Consider the following 23,260-nt stretch of genomic DNA (forward strand, 5'->3'; position numbering starts at 1 on the left):
GGTAATTGTTATTCAGCATTTTATTGCAGATGAGATGAGCCGTTGGGTTCCCGTTGTGACGCTGGTCAAGTATTGTGTAATTTCGTCATCCCTGTTAACTCCAAAAACTGCTTGATCACTCCCCTTCAAGGTGTACTTGAACACGTATTTGTGGTCAAGCCACAGCAGACAGTGCAAATAAGTATACGAGATGAGATTTTTAGTAATATACGAGACCATGTGGACCCGTCGGGCCCATTCCTTGTAAGGGGGGACAGGGAAGGGGAGAGGGTGTCACTGACCTCGGCCCTGTGGCGCCAGCGCTGCAGCCAGAGCGAGCCGTGGAACCAAAGCCTCTCCTGTATTGGTCTAGCACCCTAACCCCCCCCCACTCAATCCGCCTTATCCCCACTCCCCCCATCCCTGCCCCCACTCCCACTCGCCCCTCAACTCCCCCCACCCCCACTCGCCCCTCCCGGCACTCCCCTCCCCTCCCCCCCCCACTCTCCCTTCCCCCCACTCCCCCTTCCCCCCACTCCCTCCTCCCCTCCCCACTCCCTTCTCCCCTCCCCCCACTCCCCCCTCCCCTCACTCCCTCCCCCCACTCCCCCATCCCCTCCACTCCCCCCTCCCCCCACTTCCTCCCCCCCTCTCCCCACTCCTTCCCCCCACTCCCCCTCCCCTCCCCCCACTCCCCCCTCCCCTCCCCCCACTCCACTTCCCCTCCCCCCACTCCCCCTTCCCCCACTCCACTTCCCCTCCCCCCACTCCCCCTCCCCACTCCCCCCTCCCCTCCCCCCACTCCCCCCTCCCTCCCCCCAACTCCCCCTCTCCCCTCCCCTCGCTCTCCCCTCCCCTCGCTCTCCCCTCCCCTCGCTCTCCCCTCCCCTCGCTCTCCCCTCCCCTCGCTCTCCCCTCCCCTCGCTCTCCCCTCCACTCTCCTCCCCACTCTCCCCCCCCACTCTCCCCCCCCACTCTCCCCCCCACTCTCCCCCCCCACTCTCCCCCCCCACTCTCCCCCCCCCACTCTCCCCCCCCCACTCCCCCCCCCACTCTCTCTCCACCCACTCTCTCTCCCCCCACTCTCTCTCCCCCCACTCTCTCTCCCCCCACTCTCTCTCCCCCCACTCTCTCTCCCCCCACTCTCTCTCCCCCCACTCTCTCTCCCCCCACTCTCTCTCCCCCCACTCTCTCTCCCCCCACTCTCTCTCCCCCCACTCTCTCTCCCCCCACTCTCTCTCCCCCCCACTCTCCCCCCCCCTCTCCCCTCCCCTCCATTCGGCCCCCATGCCCTCTCCCCTCGATGGGCTCGTTGACAGCGAAAGCCACTTACCAGTGCCCAAATGGACCCGTTGGGCCCAAACCTCTCCAGCATTGGTACAGCACCCCCATCCCTCCCCCACTCCCCCCCTCACCACCCCTCCCCTCCTCTCTCCCTCCCCATCCCTCGTCCCCTCCCCTTCCCCCTCCCTTCCCCTCCCCCCACTCCATCCCCCTTATCCTCCCTCCTTCCCTCCCTCCCCCCCTCCCTCGGAAATAAATTTAAACTTTAAAATGTGAATAACTTAAAAAAATATATCACCGATTTCAATGAAACGTCTTCCACTAGCACCAAAGGAAGGCGGGCCTAAAATTATCACGCTATCGTGTACCGTTTGGCTGTAGTTCAGGAACAAACAAACAAACAAACAAAAGTTTTAGTATATAGATAGATGAACATGAAAGTATTAGATCAAAATGGCGATCTCATCTTGTGTATATATATGTATGTATGTTCCCGAAATACAGCCAAAACGGTGCAAGAGAGTGCAACAATTTGAACGAAACTTGATACTGCACACCGCAGGCGAATGGTGAGTAAGGTGGCCCTAAAATTGTTGCGCTATCCTGTACTGTTTTAGCTATATTTCGGGAACATACACACATATATATATAATGAGATTTTTAGTTATAGTTACTGTCCAAATTCCAAAAATAACAGAGATTTGATGCTGAGTCCACGTTTCAGTTAAGTGTCTGCTTGGTCCAGTCCCTGCCAATTAATGGCAGTGTGCTGGGCTGGGTTATGCGATGGAGACTATAATTTTCAAATGCTTCTCTGCCCTTTTCCATGAGTAAACAAGTGTGTAACTGCAGTGGCGAGCATGGTCTAACCTCTGTCTGCTTTCCCTTGTATAGGCAGCTTCAGGGAGCTCTATTTATTTTCTTTTTGCCGTCGTTGGCGCAGCCACTGACGAGCGACGGTTCAGCGTGTCAGGTTGGAGTGGGAGCAACGCTCGACTGGACAGGTTCGTGCACCTTCTGCCTTTTGCTCAAGAATACAAAGATAATTTGCTGTGAGTCGTGCAGATTGCAGTTTGTTTGGTGGCTAAATAAGAGAGCTTGCGGTAAAGTCAGGATGGACTGGGGTTTCCATTCAGCGCAAAAGGAACTGCGATCGCCGGCAAGGTCCTTTTCAATAAAACTTCACTGAGTCTTTTTAGCCGCAGGAGAATTTCCAGAAACATGGAAACATTGAAAATAGGTGCAGGAATAGGCCATTTGGCCCTTCCAGCCAGCACCGCCATTCAATATGATCATGGCTGATCATCCAAAATCAGTTCCCCGTTCCTGCTTTCTCCCCATATCCCTTGATTCCATTAGCCCTAAGAATAAGCCCTAACTCTCTCTTGAAAACATCCAGTGAATTGGCCTCCACTGCCTTCTGTGGCAGAGAATTCCACAGATTCACAACTCTCAGTCCTAAATGGCCTACCCCTTATTCTTAAACTGTGACCCCTGGCTCTGGACTCCCCCAACATCGGGAACATTTTTCCTGCATCTAGCCTGTCTAATCCCTTAAGAATTTTATATGTTTCTCTAAGATCCCCTCTCATCCTTCTAAATTCCAGTGAATACAAGCCCAGTCATTCCATTCTTTCATCATATGTCAGTCCCACCATCCTGGGAATTAACCTGGTGAACCTCCGCTGCAAGAATGTCCTTCCTCAAATTAGGAGACCAAAACTGCACACAATACTCCAGGTGTGGTCTCATCGGGGCCCTGTACAACTGCAGTAGGACCTCCTTGCTCCTGTACTCAAATCCTCTCGCTATGAAGGCCAACATGCCATTAGCTTTCTTCACTGCCTGCTGTACCTGCATGCTTTTTTCTGTGACTGATGTACAAGGACACCCTGGTCTCGTTGCACCTCCCCTTTTCCAAATCTGACCCCATTCAGATAATAATCTGTCTTGTTCTTGCCACCAAAGTGGATAACCTCACATTTATCCACATTATACTGCATCTGCCATGCACCTGCCCACTCACCCAACCAGTCCAAGTCACCCTGCAGCCTCATAGCATCCTCCTCTCAGCTCACACTGCCGCACAGTTTTGTGTCATCCGCAAACTTGGTGATGTTATATTTAATTCATTTGTCTAAATTGTTAATATATATTGTAAATATATATTACGGCCTTACGGCACCCCCCTAGTCACTGCCTGCCATTCTGAAAAGGATCCGTTAATCCGACTGCCAACCAGTTCTAGATTTAGATTTAGATTTAGAGATACAGCGCGGAAACAGGCCCTTCGGCCCACTGGGTCCGCGCAGCCCAGCGATCCCCGCAGATTAACACTATCCTACACACACTAGGGACAATTTTTACATTTGCCCGGCCAATTAACCTACAAACCTGTACGTCTTTGGAGTGTGGGAGGAAACCGAAGATCTCGGAGAAAACCCACGCAGGTCACGGGGAGAATATACAAACTCCGTACAGACGGCACCCGTAGTCAGGATGGAACCTGAGTCTCTGACGCTGCATTCGCTGTAAGGCAGCAACTCTACCGCTGCGCCACCGTGACCGCCCGTTCTCTATCCATGTTAATACCGTACCCCAATACCGTGTGCTCTGATTTTACACACTAATGTCTTGTGTGGGACCTTGTCAAAGGCTTTTTGAAAGTCCAGATACACCACATGCACTGGCTCTCCCTTATCCATTCTACTTGTTACATCCTCAGAAAATTCCAGAAGATTAGTCAAGCATGATTTCCCCGTCATAAATCCATGCTGACTTTGACCGATCCTGTCACCGCTTTCCAAATGCGCTGCATTAACATCTTTAACAATCAACTCCAGCATCTTCCCCACTACCGATGTAAGGCTAACTGGTCTATAATTTTCTCTCTCCCTCCTTTCTTAAAAAGTGGGGTTACATTGGCTACCCTCCAGTCCACAGGAACTGATCCAGAGTCAAGAGAACATTGGAAAATTATCACCAATGCATCCACGATTTCTGGGGCCACCTGGGATGCAGACTGGAGGTGGCTAATATTGCCCCTCAACCACTGCTCTGGCAGCTTGTTCTATATTCAAAATTGGTGGAAGGAATCAGAGGGTGGGAGTGGACGGATGTTTTTCAGGTTGGAGGCCTGTGATGGGTCAACTGTTTTTTGTCGTCCATCTTAACCATTAACGATTTGGATGACAATGCAGTTGCTTGGCTTCTGAAGTGACAAATGACACAAAAATTGGTGTAAACATACACAGAACAATACAATACAGGAACAGGCCCTTCGGCCCACAATGTCTGTACCCAATCTGATTCCTAGAAAAGCTAGTCTCACCTTCCTCCACCATATCTCTCCATTCCCTGCATATCCATGCACTGATCTGAAAGTTTTTTAACCACCTCTATCATATCTGCCTCCAAAACCACCCATGGCAGTGCCGTCCGGCCACTTATTTGTTTATGTGTAAAAAAAATAATTGCCCCACATATCTCATTTAAACTTTGCCACTCTTACCTTAAAGCTATGCCCTTGTTGACATTTCACCCTGGGGAAAATGTTCTGACTGTCTACACAATTTATGCCTCTCATAATTGTATATACTTCCATCAGTTCTCCCCTCAACCTCCAGTGTTCTAGGGAAAACATAAACTGGAGAACATAGAAAATTACAGCACGGAACAGGCCATTCGGCCCACGATGTCTGTGCTGAACATGAAGCCAGGAAAGTGCTGCCAGAGATAGCGATGGAGGCAGGTATGATAGAGGCTTTAGATAGGCACATAGATATGTTGGGAATGGAGGGATATGGATCACGTCTAGTTTAGAGATAGTGCGTGGAAACAGGCCCTTCGGCCCACCGGGTCCGTGCCGACCAGCGATCCCCGCACGCTAACACTATCCTATACCCATTAGGGACAATTTTTACATTTACCAAGCCAATTAGCCTACAAACCTGTATGTCTTTGGAGTGGGAGGAAACAAGATCTCGGAGAAAACCCACGCAAGTCATGGGGAGAACGTACAAACTCCGACAGACAGCACCCGTAGTGGGGAAGGAACCCGGGTCTCCGGCGCTGCATTCGCTGTAAGGCACGAACTCTACTGCTGTGTCCATTTTTTTAAATAAAAAACAATTGGGCTGCTGCCTGGCCTCTCCCCGCCCGCCCCCCCGTACCGACGTGCAGGAAGAGATTAGTTGAACTTGGCATCATGTTCAGCACAGACTCTGTGGGCTGTACTGTTCTATGTTCTATTGGGCTGGGTCTTTCACAGAAAGCAGATTGTAAATTAAAGAGTGCAAATGTAACAGTCAAGATATAGAACCTTGACTGGTTAACTCATTCCTTCCGACCCAAACCACCCCCACTCCAGGTACCTTCCCCTGCAACCACAGGAGATGCAACACCGGCCCCTATACCCCGCTCACCTCCACCCAGGGACCCTGACAGTCCTTTCAGGTGGGGCAGAGGTTCACTTGCACCTCCTCCAACCTCAACTACTGTATCCATTGTTCAAGATGTGCACTCTTATACATCGGCGAGACCAAACGCAGACTAGGCCATCGTTTCACTGAACACCTTCGCTCAGCCCGCGTGAACCTACCTGATCTCCCGGTTGCCAAACACTTTAATTCTCCTTCCCATTCCCACACTGAGCTTTCGGTCTCCTACATTGTCAGAGTGAGGCCAACAGCATCTCATTTCACTTGGACAGCTTACAACCCGATTGTATGAATATTGATTTCTCTAATTTCAAGTAACCCCTCTCTCTCCATCCCTCCCCCACCCAAGTCGTACCAGCTTCTTGATCTCACCTAGCAAACAGCTAACAATGAATGGCCTGTTTCCTTTATCATCGTTACTTTTTTGCATATCTTTCATTCATTTGTTTTATGTCTCTCTACATCACCGTCTATATCTCTCATTTCCCTCTCCCCTGACTCTCAGTCTGAAGAAGGGTCTCCACCTGAAACATTACCTGTTCCTTCTCTCCAGAGATGCTGCCTGACCTGCTGAGTTACTCCAGCTTTTTGTGTCCATCTATGGAACCTGGCCCTTTGACCCATCCTGACTGTGCCAACCAAGTACCGATCCTGCTTCCTAGGACAATGTAGGAAGCGAGGAATGAAATTGTGGAGGAGCTGGCAGAGGTATTTGCTTCATCTTTAGCCATGAAGCAGGCACAGTAAGGTGGCTAATACTGTATCTTCATTTAAGAAGGGCAGCAAGGACAGTATTGGGAATGTCAGCCCAGTGAGCCCAACATCAATGGGGGTGGGGGATTCTGAGGGAGGAGCTTTACATGCACTTGGAAAGTGATCATAGATAGTCAGCGTCACAATCATACTTTATTAGCCAAGTATGTTTTGCAACATACGAGGAACCTTGTTTGCCATACAGTCATAGCAATAAAAAGTAACAGGACACACAAAATACATTTTAACATGAACATCCACCGCAGTGACTCCTCCACATTCCTCAGAGTGATGGAAGGTGAAAAAAAGTTCAATCTCTTCCCTTTTCCTTCCTTCAATCTCTTCCTTTCTTCCCCCGATCCTTCCGTTGATGGGACGATCTTGACTCCTGCAGCCGGCGGCCAGGCCCTCCGCGTCAGGGCGATCAAGCTGAAACAGACCGTGTAAACCTTCCCTGACAATTGATAAGGGCAGTGTGGTAGCCAGACTTTAGCAAGGCTTTTGACAAGGTCCTGCATGGAGGCTAGTTTAGTTTAGAGATACAGCGCAGAAACAGGCCCTTCGGCCCACCGGATCTGCACTGACCGGCGATCCCCGCACATTAACACTATCCTACACCCACTAGGGACTATTTTTACATTTACTAAGCCAATTAACGTACAAAGTCTTTGGAGTGTGGGAGGAAACCGAAGATCTCGGAGAAAACCCACGCAGGTCACGGGGAGAACGTACAAACTCCGTACAGACAGATCACATGGGATCCTGGATGGGCTAGGGTTAGGGAATGGGCTTGGTGGGATAGGACCTGGCGAGGGTGGCAGTGGAGGTTGTTACCAGGTGCAGATCTGTGACCACTGGTGTGCATGAGGATCCTTGTTGGGGCCACTGCTGTTTGTCACGTTTATTGACAATGTCAATGTGGTTGGTATGTTTGTGGATGTACTGGCATGCGTCCGTCTGCGGGAGGTGATGGTGAGGATTGGCGTTGTCCTGCTTGGAGAGGGGGATTTTTCATCCGTGGTTACATCTCACTGTGCCCAGCAAGGATGAAGTGTCCTCTCCATTTGATTTGGCCGCTGAGCCTGGGCAAGTAAATGGGAACACAAACTTGCCCAGCATCTGCATTGCCCTCTCCACCTGGTAGGCTGTTTCCAGAGGAACTGCTACGTCTGGGCCTACTCGGTTGCAGGAGTTGCCGGAAGGCGGACACACGAGGGGTCAGCCGGCCGTCTCTAGGGTCTCCAGCTCCAGTGCCTTTGGCTCTCCTGAACCTTACCCACAAGGCAGCGGGCGGGGTGCTATTTAACCCATCGTTGGGACCTGGTTGATGGACGTCAGGACGGGCCCGCACGTCGCATCTCTGGGGGCCAGAGTTCCTCCGAGATCCCCACGCAGTTTAGCCGGGGACTGAACGTGGCCCCAGTGACCATGTGTTGCCACGAGGAGGCACTGCGAGAGTCTTGATGATGCAGAGGTGATGTACTGGCAGGGGGAGGCTCACGCACTCACCTCCCTTTTTCACAAAAATTGCCAGCCAGCGGCATCTGGATTTATACCAGGGCACTAGTCACAGGCAACACCCTGTGGCTCACGCCACCAACACACACGTTTGTGGATGACATCAACATTAGTGGTGTCGTCCCCGATCAACTGGACTCTGACGACTTGCCTTCATGTTCCAGCCACGCCTTCTTTACTTGTGCACAAGGACAGTAGCATGGTCCCAGTTACTGCACTACTCTGAAACTCCATTCACAGCAGGCAACTTTGACACATTTTCACCCTTGAAATTGTGAGCACTTTCTAATTTTTTTATCAATAACAATACGTTCTCAAAACATTAATTTTCCAATGCAACAACATTAATACAAGTAAACCTACGTGCTATTTAATCCTTTAATTATTTAATTTTCAATATCAAGAGCATCAAGGAATGCCGATCAGGAACATCAATGTGCGGCAATGAATGCCTAATGGTTGGCACAAAGTGCTGGAGTAACTCAGCGGGACAGGCAGCATCTCTGGAGAGAAGGAATGGGTGACGTTTCGGGTCCAGACCCTTCAGACTCTCCTCTCCCGAGATGCTGCGTGACCCGCTGAGTTACTCCAGCATTTTGTGTCTACCATATGAAGGGCCTTCTTCATACAGACATTGTCTGTCTCTACCTTTATTTCTCTGCTTCTTTCTTTCCCTCGCACCACTAACCTCTTGACACACATATAAGCATGCGGGTCCTTTTCAGAATCGCAGGCAGTCACTAGTGGGGTGCCACAAAGCTCGGTGCTGGGACCGCAGTTATTTACAATATACATTCCAGCCCCAATGCTGAAAGGTTGTTGTGCTGTACAGCTGTTTAACTTTGTCATGCTGCAGTTTCCACTGTTTTTTTCCCAAACATTTATTAAATTATTAAAAAATATTACAAAACAATAAAACCAAACAAACACCGCCATAATACAAGACACACAAATATACTAAATGAACTACGATACAACTATGTTACTCTCCTAGTCCAGGACACACCACCCCCCCGCGGTGCCCAGCGGTCCCGGAAATCCCCCAGGGTGCCTGTGGACAGCGCGTGGTCCCTCTCCAACACCACCCGGGCACGGACGTGACCCCGGAAAAAGGGCAGGCAGCCGGCCGGCTCGGGCAGAGCCCTCTTCTGCCTGGTCGTGACTCACGGATGGCCAGCTTGGCCAGCTTGGCCAGACCGCAGCTTCCACAGTGGTGTGCTGGGCAATGGAGAGGTTTAAGATTACAACAGGATCCAGACAAACTGGGCAAGTTGACCTTGGAATGGCAGATGGAATTTAACAGTGAATTAGGTTTAGATTTATTATTGTCACGTGTATCAGGAAGCAGTGAAAAGCTTTTGATTGTGTGAAAGGCAATCACATCACATAATATGCATAAATGCATGTACAATGATAGAGCCTGGGAGAGTGTTATACAGCGAGACGGAGGTCGCACGTATGTCGCTGCCTGAGTGTAGTGACATGTAGACAGGGTGGGGATGAAGGTGTATGGCAGGCTTGCTTTCATCAGTCAGGGCACTGAGTGCAGGAGCCGGGGCAGAGCTTGTTGGTCCATATAGAAAACATCTATGGTGTGGAGGAAGGAACTGCAGATGCTGGTTTAAACCAAAGATAGACACAAAAAGCTGGAGTAACTCAGCAGGTCAAACAGCATTTCTGGAGAGAAGGACTTCCTTTTCCTTTACCAGCTTTTTATGTCTGATGTCTGTGGCTTTGCCCTTGTCAACCTCTTTGGTTACCTCTTCAAAAAACTCAATCGGATTGGGGACACACAATCTCCCATCCTATCTCTAATCAGCCCCTGTCTATCCAAATGCATATACATCCTATTCCTCAGAATCCTCACCAGTAACTTGCCCACTACAAATGTCAGGCTCACTGGTCTCTAGTGCCTAGGCTTTTCCCTGCAGCTCTGGAGGCACAACATTAGCCTGATATCATGTCTGCCACCTTCACCACCCGATCTGTGTGTGTTCCCACCTTCAGCAAACTTTGGCCTTGTACAGGAAAGTCCCTCTGTTTCGAAACACTCCCAGCACCACAAAAAACCATTGCAGTAACTCAGCGTGTCAGGCAGCGTCTGTGAGGAACACAGGTGTGTGACGTTTCAGCTTGGGACACCTCTCCAAGCACCAGCATTCTTTGTGTATGTCTGGCCCTTATTTGACCCGTAAATTGCATCACTTGCACATGGGAAGAATAAACTCTGTCTGCCATCGTTCAGCGTGACTTGCAGCAGTGAAGCATCAGCTACAAGCTGGCAGTTCTCAGTTATAGAGCCATACAGTGTGGAAACAGGCCCTTCAGCCCAAGTCACCCACACTGGCCAACATGTCCCAGCGACACTAGAGTCATTGTGATGCAGTGTGGAAACAGGCCCTTCAACCCAACTTGCCCACACCGGCCAACATGTTCCAGCTACACTCGAGTCATAGACAATAGACAATAGGAGGCCATTCGGCCCTTCGAGCCAGCACCGCCATTCAATGTGATCATGGCTGATCATTCTCAATCAGTACCCCGTTCCTGCCTTCTCCCCATAACCCCTGATTCCGCTATCCTTAAGAGCTCTATCTAGCTCTCTCTTGAATGCATTCAGAGAATTGGCCTCCACTGCCTTCTGAGGCAGAGATTCCACAGATTCACAACTCTGACTGAAAAAGTTTTTCCTCATCTCAGTTCTAAATGGTCTACCCCTTATTCTTAAACTGTGGCCCCTAGTTCTGGACTCCCCAAACATTGGGAACATGTTTCCTGCCTCTAACATGCAGCAATCAGCAGTAGCAGCAGCAGCAATCAGCAGCAGCAGCAGCAATCAGCAGCAGCAGCAGCAATCAGCAGCAGCAGCAGGAATCAGCAAGCAGTAGCAGCAGCAGCAAGCAGCACCAAGCTGTGTTGCTTGGGAAGTAGTGTGTGGGGATTGTGTGGGGATAGTAAGGAGTAAGACCTGTGTGATCTCCCGGACTAGTTTCGATCGCCTAGCTTGGGGTCGGAGAGGAATTTTCCGGATTTTTTCCCATATTGGCCTGGGTTTTTTATCCGGTTTTTCGCCTCTCCCAGGAGATCACTCAGTTCTTTTGGGTGGGCGGTTGGAGCGGTTGGAGTAGCGGCCGGGCGGTAGGTTTAGTAACCGAGCGCGGGGCTTTGTTTGGAGAGTATGACTGCCAGGGCAGTTTTTTGTTCTGGGTGTCAGATGTGGGGAATCTGGGAGTCTGATAGTCTTCCAGACATCCACATCTGCGCCAGGTGTGACGAGATGGGGCTCCTAAGGGACCGTATTAGGAACCTGGAGCGGCAGATTGATGACCTCCGTCTGATCAGGGAGAGTGAGGAGGTTATAGATAGGAGTTACAGGGAGGTGGTCACTCCTAGACCACGGGAGGTAGACAAGTGGGTCACTGTTAGGGGGGGCAAGGAACAGAGGCAGGGACTAGGGAGTACCCCGGTGGCTGTACCCCTTGGAAATAAGTACTCCTGTTTAAGTACTGTTGGGGGGGACAGCCTACCTGGGGGCAACGACGGTGCCCGGGCCTCTGGCAAGGAGTCCGGCCCTGTTGCTCAGAAGGGTAGGGAAAGGAAGAGGAGAGCAGTAGTAATAGGGGACTCTATAGTGAGGGGGTCAGATAGGCGTTTCTGTGGACGCAGTCGGGAGACCCGGATGGTGGTTTGCCTCCCTGGTGCCGGTGTCCGGGATGTGTCTGAGCGTGTCCAGGATATCCTGAAAGGGGAGGGAGAGGAGCCAGAGGTCGTGGTACATATAGGTACCAACAATATAGGTAGGATAAGGGAAGAGGTCCTGAAAGGAGAATTCAGGGGGCTAGGAAGAGAGTTTAAAAAAAAGGACTTCCAAAGTAATAATCTCAGGCTTACTGCCTGTGCCACGCGATAGTGAGAATAGGAATGGAGTGAGGTGGAGGATAAATACGTGGCTGAGGAACTGGTGCAGGGAGCAGGGTTTCAAGTTTCTGGATCATTGGGACGTCTTCTGGGGGAAGTATGACCTGTACAAAAAGGACGGGTTGCATCTGAACCCGAGGGGAATCAATATCCTGGCGGGGAGATTTGCTAAAATAACTGCGGAGACTTTAAACTAGTACGGTTGGGGGGAGGGACTCAAACACAGATAGCTAATAGGCAGTGTGTGAGGCAGGAGGCAGAAAAGGGAAACACTCAGACCCAATATGTAGGAGAGAAAGAAGGGAAAAGAAATAAACTGAGAATAAGAAATGATGGGTCCCTTAAATGTGTATATTTTAATGCTAGGAGCATTGTAAGAAAGGTGGATGAGCTTAGAGCCTGGATTGACATCTGGAAGTATGATGTTGTGGCGATCAGTGAAACATGGTTGCAGGAGGGTTGCGATTGGCAATTAAATATTCCAGGATTTCATTGTTTCAGATGTGATAGAATCGGAGGGGCAAGAGGTGGGGGTGTTGCATTGCTTGTCAGGGAGGATATCACAGCAGTGCTTTGGCAGGACAGACTAGAAGGCTCGATTAAGGAGGCTGTTTGGGTGGAACTCAGAAATGAGAAAGGTTTAGCAACACTTATAGGGGTGTATTATAGACCGCCAAATAGGGAACGAGAATTGGAAGAGCAAATATGTAAGGAGATAGCAGATATTAGTAGTAAGCACAGAGTGGTGATTGTGGGTGATTTCAATTTTCCGTATATAGACTGGGAATCACATTCTGTTAAAGGGCTGGATGGTTTGGAGTTTGTAAAATGTGTGCAGGATAGTTTTTTGCAGCAATACGTAGAGGTGCCTACCAGAGAAGGGGCAGTGTTGGACCTCCTGATAGGAAATGAGATGGGTCAGGTGACGGAGGTATGTGTTGAGGAGCACTTTGGGTCTAGTGATCATAATGCCATTAGTTTCAATATCATTATGGAGAAGGTCAAATCTGGACCAAGGGTTGAGATTTTGGATTGGAGAAAGGCTAATTTTGAGGAGATGAGAAAGGATTTAAAAGGAGTGAAATGGAAATTGTTGTTTTATGAAAAGGATATAATAGAGAAATGGAGGATATTTAAAGGTGAAATTTTGAGAGTACAGAGTCTTTATGTCCCTGTTCGGTGGAAAGGAAAGAATAATAATTTGAAAGAGCCGTGGTTTTCCAGGGAAATTGGACACTTGGTTCGGAAAAAGAGGGGGATATACAATAAATATAAGCGGCAGGGAGTAAATGAGGTTCTTGAGGAATATAAAGAATGTAAAAGGAATCTTAAAAAGGAAATTAGAAAAGCGAAAAAAAGATATGAGGCTGCTTTGGCAAGTAATGTAAAAGTAAACCCCAAGGGGTTCTACAGATATGTCAATAGCAAAAGGATAGTGAGGGATAAAATTGGTCCATTAGAGAGTCAGAGTGGACAGCTATGTGCTGAGCCGGAAGAAATGGGGGAGATATTAAACAATTTCTTTTCTTCGGTATTTACCGAGGAGAAGGATATTGAATTATGTGAGGTAAGCGAAACAAGTAGAGTAGTGATGGAAATTAGGAGGATTAAAGAAGAGGAGGTACGGACACTTTTGAAGAATATAAAAGTGGATAAGTCTCCAGGTCCTGATAGGATATTCCCTAGGACATTGAGGGAAGTTAGTGCAGAAATAGCAGGGGCTATGACGGAAATATTTCAAACGTCATTAGAAACAGGGATGGTGCCGGAAGATTGGCGCATTGCGCATGTTGTGCCTTTGTTTAAAAAAGGTTCTAAAAGTAAACCTAGCAATTATAGACCTATTAGTTTGACGTCTGTGGTGGGAAAATTAATGGAAAAGATACTTAGGGACAATATATATAATTATTTGGATAATCAAGGCCTGATTAGAAACAGTCAACATGGATTTGTGCCTGGAAGGTCATGTTTGACTAATCTTCTTGAATTTTTTGAAGAGGTTACCAGGGAAATTGATAAGGGCAAGGCTGTGGATGTTGTCTATATGGACTTCAGTAAGGCATTTGACAAGGTTCCACATGGAAGGTTGATTAAGAAGGTTAAATCGTTGGGTATTAATAGTGAGGTTGCAAGATGGATTCAACAATGGCTGAATGGGAGATACCAGAGGGTAACAGTTGACAATTGTATGTCAGGTTGGAGGCCAGTGTCTAGTGGAGTGCCCCAAGGATCTGTGTTGGGTCCACTGTTGTTTGTCATTTACATTAATGATCTGGATAATGGTGTGGCAAATTGGATTAGTAAATATGCAGATGATACTAAGATAGGTGGAGTAGTTGATAGTGAGGTAGATTTTCAAAGTCTACAGAGAGACTTGGGCCTTTTGGAAGGGTGGGCTGAAAGATGGCAGATGGAATTTAATGCTGATAAGTGTGAGGTGCTGCATTTTGGTAGGACAAATCAAAATAGGACGTACAGGGTAAATGGTAGGGAATTGAGGAATGCAGTGGAACAGAGGGATCTGGGAATAACTGTGCATTGTTCCCTGAAGGTGGAATCTCATGTGGATAGGGTGGTGAAGAAGGCGTTTGGTATGCTTGCCTTTATAAATCAGAGCATCGAGTATAGAAGTTGGGATGTAATGTTGAAATTGTACAGGGCATTGGTGAGGCCGAATCTGGAGTATGGTGTGCAGTTCTGGTCGCCAAATTATAGGAAGGATGTCGACAAAATGGAGAGGGTACAGAGGAGATTTACTAGAATGTTGCCTGGGTTTCAGCACTTCGGCTACAGAGAGAGGTTGAACAGGTTGGGTCTTTATTCTTTGGAGCGTAGAAGGTTGAGGGGGGACTTGATAGAGGTTTTTTAAATTTTGAGAGGGACGGACAGAGTTGACGTGGGTAGGCTTTTCCCTTTGAGAGTGGGGAAGATTCCAACAAGGGGACATAGCTTCAGAATTGAGGGACAAAGGTTTAGGGGTAACATGAGGGGGAACTTCTTTACTCAGAGGGCTGTGGCTGTATGGAATGGGCTTCCGGTGGAAGTGGTGGAGGCTGGCTCGATTTTATTATTTAAAAGTAAATTGGATAGGTATATGGATAGGAGGGGATTGGAGGGTTATGGTCTGAGTGCAGGTAGATGAGACTAGGTCAGGGAGAATGGTCGGCATGGACTGGTAGGGCCGGACAGGCCTGTTTCCATGCTGTAGTTGTTATATGTTAACATGTCCAACCCCTTAATAATCTTATACGTTTCGATAAGATCTCCTCTCATCCTTCTAAATTCCAGTGTATACAAGCCTAGTCGCTCCAGTCTTTCAACATATGACAGTCCCGCCATTCTGGGAATTAACCTAGTAAACCTATGCTGCACGCCCTCAATAGCAAGAATATCCTTCCTCAAATTTGGAGACCAAAACGGCACACAGTACTCCAGGTGCGGTCTCACTAGGGTCCTGTACAACTGCAGAAGGACCTCTTTGCTCCTATACTCAACTCCTCTTGTTATGAAGGCCAACATTCCATTGGCTTTCTTCACTGCCTGCTGTACCTGCATGCTTCCTTTCAGTGACTGATGCACTACGACACCCAGATCTCGTTGTACGTCCCCTTTTCCTAACATGACACCATTCAGATAATACTCTGCCTTCCTATTCTTACCACCAAAGTGGATAACCTCACACTTATCCACATTAAACTGCATCTGCCATGCATCCGCCCACTCACACAACCTGTCCAAGTCACCCTGCAACCTCATAGCATCTTCCTCACAGTTCACACTGCCACCCAGCTTTGTATCATCTGCAAATTTGCTAATGGTACTTTTAATCCCTTCATCCAAATCATTAATGTATATTGTAAATAGCTGCGGTCCCAACACCGAGCCTTGCGGTACCTCATTAGTTACTGCCTGCCATTCTGAAAGGGACCCATTTATCCCCACTCTTTGCTTTCTGTCTGTCAACCAATTTTCTATCCATGTCAGTACCCTACCTCCAATACCATGTGCTCTAATTTTGCCCACTAATCTCCTATGTGGAACCTTGTCGAAGGCTTTCTGAAAGTCAAGGTTCACCACATCCACCGGCTCTCCCCTGTCAATTTTCCTAGTTACATCCTCAAAATATTCCAGATGATTAGTCAAGCATGATTTCCCCTTCGTAAATCCATGCTGACTCGGAACGATCCTGTTACTGCTATCCAAATGCTCCGCAATTTCGTCTTTTATAATTGACTCCAGCATCTTCCCCACCACTGATGTCAGACTAACTGGTCTATAATTTCCTGTTTTCTCCCTCCCTCCTTTCTTAAAAAGTGGGATAACATTAGCTACCCTCCAATCCACAGGAACTGATCCTGAATGTATAGAACATTGGATTTCTAGAGCCACCTCCTTAAGTACCCTGGGATGCAGACCATCAGGCCCTGGGGATTTATCAGCCTTCAGTCCCATCAGTCTACCCAACACCATTTCCTGCCTAATGTGAATCTCCTTCAGTTCCTCTGTCACCCTATGATCTCTGGCCACTAGAACATCTGGGAGATTGCTTGTATCTTCCTTAGTGAAGACAGATGCAAAGTACCGATTCAACTCGTCTGCCATTTCCTTGTTCCCCATAATAAATTCCCCCGCTTCTGTCTTCAAGGGACCCACATTTGCCTTAACTATTTTTTTCCTCTTTACATACCTAAAAAAGCTTTTACTATCCTCCTTTATAATATTGGCAAGTTTACCCTCGTACCTCATCTTTTCTCCCTGTATTGCCTTCTTAGTCATTGGAATCTTTCCTCCTCTTTGGGCTAAATTGATCCTGCAACTTCTGCATTATTCCCAGGAATATCCATCCTCTGGCTTCCCGCTCTTCTTTGCTATGTTATACTACTTCTCTTTTATTTTTATGTTGTCCTTGACTTCCCTTGTCAGCCATGGGTGCCTCTTACTCCCCTTATAATCTTTCCTCCTCTTTGGGATGAATTGATCCTGCAACTTCTGCATTATTCCCAGGAATACCTGCCATTGCTGTTCCACCGTCTTCCCTGCTAGGGCCTCCTTCCAGTCAATTCTGGCCAGCTCCTGCCTCATGCCTCTGTAATCCCCTTTGATATACTGTAATACTGACACTTCCGATTTTCCCTTCTCCCTCTCAATTTGTAGAGTAAAACTTTTCATATTGTGATCACTACATCCTAATGGCTCTTTTACCTCGAGTCCCCTTATCAGATCAGGTTCATTACACAACACTCAAACCAGAATTGCCTTCTCTCTAGTAGCCTCCAGTACAAGCTGTTCTAAGAATCCATCTTGGAGGCACTCCACAAACTCTCTTTCATGGGGTCCATTACCAACCTGATTTTACCCTTACAATTCCTCATTTCTATCCATACTGATTCTACATCTCCTGATTCTATGTCACCCCTTGCAAGGGAGTGAATATCATTCCTCACCAACAGAGTGACCCCACCCCCTCTGCCCACCTGTGTGCCTTTTCTATATGTTGTGTACCCCTGAATATTCGGTTCCCAGCCCTGGTCCTCTTGTAGCCATGTCTCAGTGATTCCCACAACATCATACTTGCCAATGTCTAACTGAGCCTCAAGCTCATCCACTTTATTTCTTATACTTTGCACATTTAAATACAACACTTTAACTTTTGGTATTCACCTCCCCTCTCACACTGGTCACAATTGGCCCTGACCTTACTCTCTTACCTGTCCCTTTTGTACAGGTCACCCCTACCCCAGAAGAGATCCCAGTGGTCTAGAAATCTAAATCCCTGCTCCCTGCACCAATCCCACAGCCATACATTCATATCCCCGATCTCTCTGTTCCTGCCCTCACCAGCACGAGGTACAGGTAACAGTCCAGAGATAACTACCCTCGACATCCTACTTCTCAGTCTTCCTAACTCTCTAAACTCACGTTGCAATATCTCCTTCCTCTTCCTCCCGACGTTGTTCGTGCCCACGTGCACAACTACTTCCGGTTGATCGCCTTCCCTCGCTAGGATGTTCTGAAGCCGCTCCGTGATGTCTTGGACGCTGGCACCAGAGAGGCAACAGACCATCCTCAAGTCCCGCCTTCCGCCACAGAATCTACTGTCCGTACCTCGAACAATGGAGTCACCCACTACTATGGCTCTTCCTGACTTCAGTCTCCCTGGTCGAGTCTCCTTGCCTGGGTGATACAGTGTGGAAACAGGCCCTTCTGCCCAACTTGCCCACACCGGCCAACATGTCCCAGCTACACTAGAGTCATAGAGAGATACAGTGTGGAAACAGGCCCTTCAGCCCAACTCACCCACATCGGCCAACATGTCCCAGCTACACTAGTCCCACTTGCCTGCGCTTGTTCCATATCCCTCCAAAGCTATCCCATCCATGTACCTGTCCAACTGTTTCTTAAACGATGGGATAGTCCCAGCCTGAACTACCTCCTGAGGTGTACTGCTGCTGCTCCTTGCTGCACAGCTGGAGAAGCTTTGGACTTGTGTATGCGTGGTAGATGGCGGGTGACATGTTGGTGATGCGTGTTTGCCTCCACAGTTCCCATCCTGGTGCTGGCAGCGGTGTGCAGTCTGGAAGCCTGCTGCTTCACCCTCTTCTTCCACACGGAGTACAGGCGGGTGAGTGCCGAGGGCTGTGGTGAGGACAAGTCTCTGCTCGACGGAGTGCCAACTGAATGAGTTTATCAGGAACTTCTTTTCCAGGAGGCCAGTACAGTCATTCATTTGAGGTGTTTTTACAGGCACGTATTTGTAAATAATATTGAACTGATTTTATGAATTAAGTGGACACTGAGGAACATTATAATTCCCAATCAATCTACGTTTGGCAAGGGTATTTTTATCTTTCATTTTTCTAATTTGCTTTTTTTACTGTATATGTTTATTTTTAAAAGTGTACAGAGTATATTGCAACTAAGCCAGATTTTATTCTTAATATGTGAAAGTTCTTCTTGGGATTGTGAATGAGAAGTCCGGTGTGGATATGACTTGTAGTGAAGTTTGCAATCTGGCAGAGGGTAATGGAAAAGTGCCTGGGATGAGCCGGGTGAGTCTGGGATGAGCCGGATGAGTCTGGGATGAGCCGGGTGAGTCTGGGATGAGCCGGGTGAGTCTGGGATGAGCCGGGTGAGTCTGGGATGAGCCGGGTGAGTCTGGGATGAGCCGGGTGAGTCTGGGATGAGCCGGGTCAGTCTGGGATGAGCCGGGTCAGTCTGGGATGAGCCGGGTCAGACTGGGATGAGCCGGGTGAGTCTGGGATGAGCCGGGTGAGTCTGGGATGAGCCGGGTGAGTCTGGGATGAGCCGGGTCAGCCTTCTCTATTCACATCTATTCCTGTACATTCAATAACAAAGCAGCAATGCTGGAAGACCCAAATGGCACAATGTTCGAAAAGTAATATCTCTTTATCTCTCTTTATCTCTTTCTCTCTTTTTCTCTCCTTTTTCTCCTTTTCTCTGCCTCTCTCCCTTTCTATTTTCTCCCTTTCCATTTTCTCTCTTTTCTCCTTTTCTCTCCTTTTCTCTCTTTCTCTCTCTTTCTCTTTCTCTCTCTTTCTCTCTCTCTTTCTCTCTCTTTCTCTTTCTCTCTTTCTCTCTCTTTCTCTCTCTTTCTCTCTCTCCCTCTCCTCCCTCTTCCTCTCTCTTTTCCTCTTCCTCTCTCTTTTCCTCTCTCTTTTCCTCTCTCTTTTCCTCTCTCTCTCTTCCTCTCTCTCTTCCTCTCTCTTTTCCTCTCTCTCTCTCTCTCTCTCTCTCTCTCTCTCTCTCTCTCTCTCTCTCTCTCTCTCTCTCTCTCTCTCTCTCTCTCTCTCTCTCTCTCTCTCTCTCTTGAACATCTCTCTTTTCCTCTGTCTTTTTCTCTCTTTTTCTCTCTCTTTTTCTCTCTCTCTTTTTCTCTCATTTCTCTCTCCTTTTCTCTCTCATTTTCTCTCTCTTTCTCTCTCTTTTACTCTCTTTTTCTCTATTTTATTCTCTCTCTCTTTTTCTCTCTCTTTTTTCTCTCTTTTTCTCTCTCTTTTTTCTCTCTCTCTTTTCCTCTCTCTCTTTCAAGGCTGGGTGCCTTGAACAGAATATTGCACATCAAATCTTATTGTAAGATGACAGGGCACAGGGTGGGAGAGGGGAGCCAGGAAAAACCATCACTGTCTCTTACTTGAGAACACCTATAAAATATTTTACAAAATATTTTCTGAGGAATCAGATAATAAAGACAACACTGGGAACAATTGGAAGTCGGGCAAGAAATGGAGAGAGAGGGAGATAATCAAGTTTTCCTTATTGATAACTGAACTTTGCTGAGTTAATTGCTGCAGGGTCTGTCATAGAATGGTGGGTGAAGAACAAAGTGTACGATTGGGTCTTGGGGCTGGGGTGTTGAAGCCCTGCGTTACTTGTGAGACAAGGAACTGCAGGTGCTGGTTTATTAAAAATGACACAAAGTTTTGGAGTAACTCAGCAGGTCAGGCAGCACCTCTGACAACATGATCGGTGCATTTTCGAAGAGGGGTCCTGAGCCATGTTCTCCGACATTATTTGTGATGTTTCCAGGGTTACTCAATGGTTCCTGTCAAAAACTGATGGATATTTCACTAATGTCAGTGTTGTGTGTGACAATTGCAACATACTGAGATATCTGCAATTTCGTGTTCATGTATCACTTGCGCACTTTATCATGGTTCTGTAGAAAGGTACGTTTTTAAAAGGTTTTGGACTAACTTGAGATTTTACTTGATTGCTGGAGAGGAAGTAATGGATGTAAGTTTTGTGGAGTGACGTGGACCAAGGAGCAAGTGTCACCAGGGATCTTTGCATCAGAAAGTTAGGTGTCGCTGTGGAAGGGCAACAAGCAGCCTCATTAATTAGAAGTACGTCACATTGTGGATTTAAAACTGATCAAACCATGGTCAATTGGAATTAAAAATTGGCAATTGCACCGCAAGTCAACAACCGTGGTCCTCGTCAGAGAAGGTATTTACTCCAAATATTCCGACCAAGGGCAAAGGCAAGAATAGTGAGCCATTGTTCCATGGGCGGTGACAGCCAACGGTAACTGAAGCAGAGAAAAAGATGCACGGAAGATGACAACTTGCTGGCACAAGAAAGACTTAGTCAAGGGATAAGTCAAGGGACTTAGTTAAGGGATTGGACCCGCTAGAGGCAGGAAACATGGGGAGTCCAGAACCAGGGGCCACAGTTTAAGAATAAGGGGGAGGCCATTTAGAACGGAGATGAGGAAGAACTTTTTCACCCAGATAGTTGTGAATCTGTGGAATTCTCTGCCTCAGAAGGCAGTGGAGGCCAGTTCACTGGATGCTTTCAAGAGGGAGTTAGATAGAGCTCTTAAAGATAGTGGAGTCACGGGATATAGGGAGAAGCAAGGGATATGGGGAGAAGGCAGGAACGGGTACTGATAGTGGTTGACCAGCCATGATCACAGTGAATGGCGGTGCTGGCTCGAAGGGCCGAATGGCCTACTCCTGCACCTATTGTCCGTTGTCTAAATGTGGGACATTGGGAGGAAGGTATACAAAAGAATTGTCCAAAATTTGTCCCGTAAGGGACCGCCCTTGTCCCATATTAAGGCCGGGGTGTGCTGTAGGTCCGGACGACGTAGGCCCGGACTCCGCAGGCCCGGACACTGTAGCCCGGGGGCCGCTGTAGTCCCGGACAGTGTAGGCCCGGACATTGTAGGCCCGGATACTGTAGCCCGGGGGCCGCTGTAGTCCCGGACACTGTAGGCCCGGGGGCCGCTGTAGGCCCGGACACTGTAGCCCGGGGGCCGCTGTAGGCCCGGACACTGTAGGCCGAGACACTGTAGCCCGGGAGCTGCTGCAGGCCCGGACACTGTAGGCCCGGACACTGTAGCCCGGGGACCGCCGTAGTCCCGGACACTGTAGGCCGAGACACTGTAGCCCGGGAGCTGCTGTAGTCCCGGACACTGTAGGCCGAGACATTGTAGCCCGGGGGCCGCTGTACTCCCGGACACTGTAGTCCCGGACACTGCAGTCCGGGACACTGTAGGCCCGGGAGCCACTGCAGTCCCGGACACTGTAGCGCGGGAGCTGCTGTAGGCCCGGTTGCCGCCTAACGGAGCTTGCTTAGCAACCCGCCTCCCGGCCCGGGCGGCCGCCATTGGTGGAGCGGGAGCACATGGCCGCTGGCTGGGTGAGGTTACGTGGGGCAGTGATATTACCTTGTCCGTTACTTGGGAGTGAGTTAGTTGGCACCCCTAAGTTGGATAGTGTAAGGTGGTATCTGAAACCTTTCCGTGGAGAACGTTATTTGTGTTTGGGATCATGTTTAGGGTATGTTTCCATTCTGCTTTCATTTACTTGTTCAATGGGATTTTTGAAAACGGATTGATTATTTTTTACCTGTTGCACTTTTTCTGTTGAGTGGCAAATATGTCTCAAGTGATCCAAAAAATGAGACCAACTTGGAGTTTACAATTCTATAAGCATAATCTGAGATCATAAAGAACCCCCTGAGAGATCATAGTTATTGATCCGATATATTTAATTCCATCTAGACTTTGAACAGCTCCATATTTCCATTACACTGCTCGCACTCCTGACGAATTCAGTGGGGAATCCGTAAGATGGCAATGTTTGTGTTTATTAACTATTTGAGCTATTTAACTATAATTATTTTAAAGGATGTGTAGGAAGGAACTGCAGATGCTGGTTAATTAAAACAGAAGATAGATCCAAAATGCTGGAGTAACCCAGCGATCAGGCAGCATCTCTGGAGAACATGGACACAGAGTGCTGGAGTAACTCAGCGGGTCAGGCAGCATCTCTGGAGGGAATGGACACAGAGTGCTGGAGTAACTCAGCGGGTCAGGCAGCATCTCTGGAGGGAATGGACAGGCCATGTTTCAGGTCGGGACCCTTGTTGATTTAAGCTGTTAATTAGAGTTCCATGTTTAAATTCCCCAGCCGTCGTGTGTGGATGTGATGCAGTGTGGAAAATGCAAATTAATATTCAAGATCAATTTTCACTCACACATTTCTATCAGAAATTATTCTGGATAGTGATGTTTTTTTAAATTGCACTAGATTACACAACACACGCTGTGTCCTTGTGTGATATTGAAGTTTTGTAAGTGACTCATGCACCCAAATAGAGAGCTCCTTCTCTGCAAAGCACTGTTGTCACACGCTGCAACTCGGTTCCTTGTGTCCAGGACAGGATAGAGGTGGGATTCTGCTCCTAGGGCTGAGGACCTTCCGTTGTGTCGGGAGCCTGGAGAACTGGGATGGGAGCAGGGGGAACTAAAAGGGGGTATGGCAAAGGAGTTGGCAACTCCTCACACTTCCAGACAATATTAAATAAAGTCTTTCCATTGGCAGCCATGAGGGGAGAGTGAT

At 48.2% G+C, this 23,260-nt stretch overlaps 1 protein-coding gene across 2 annotated transcripts in view; it reads left to right on the plus strand.

Moving 5' to 3' along the window:
- Positions 1 to 19,622, plus strand: part of slc49a3 (solute carrier family 49 member 3) — a 73,484-nt gene extending 53,862 nt beyond the window's left edge. Inside the window, exons 9-10 of one of the 2 annotated variants that reach the window (XM_078413071.1) lie at positions 2,158 to 2,267; positions 18,434 to 19,622. In XM_078413071.1, coding sequence (XP_078269197.1) covers positions 2,158 to 2,267; positions 18,434 to 18,573 — 250 coding nt within the window. In that variant the 3' untranslated portion in view covers positions 18,574 to 19,622. Of the gene's footprint in view, positions 1 to 2,157; positions 2,268 to 4,889; positions 4,939 to 18,433 lie in introns of those variants that run through there. The other variant, XM_078413078.1, reaches the window with a different exon arrangement.
- The last annotated feature ends 3,638 nt before the right edge of the window (positions 19,623 to 23,260 follow it).

Source organism: Rhinoraja longicauda, chromosome 1 (assembly GCF_053455715.1).
Source record: "Rhinoraja longicauda isolate Sanriku21f chromosome 1, sRhiLon1.1, whole genome shotgun sequence".
NCBI classification, from domain to species: domain Eukaryota; kingdom Metazoa; phylum Chordata; class Chondrichthyes; order Rajiformes; family Arhynchobatidae; genus Rhinoraja; species Rhinoraja longicauda.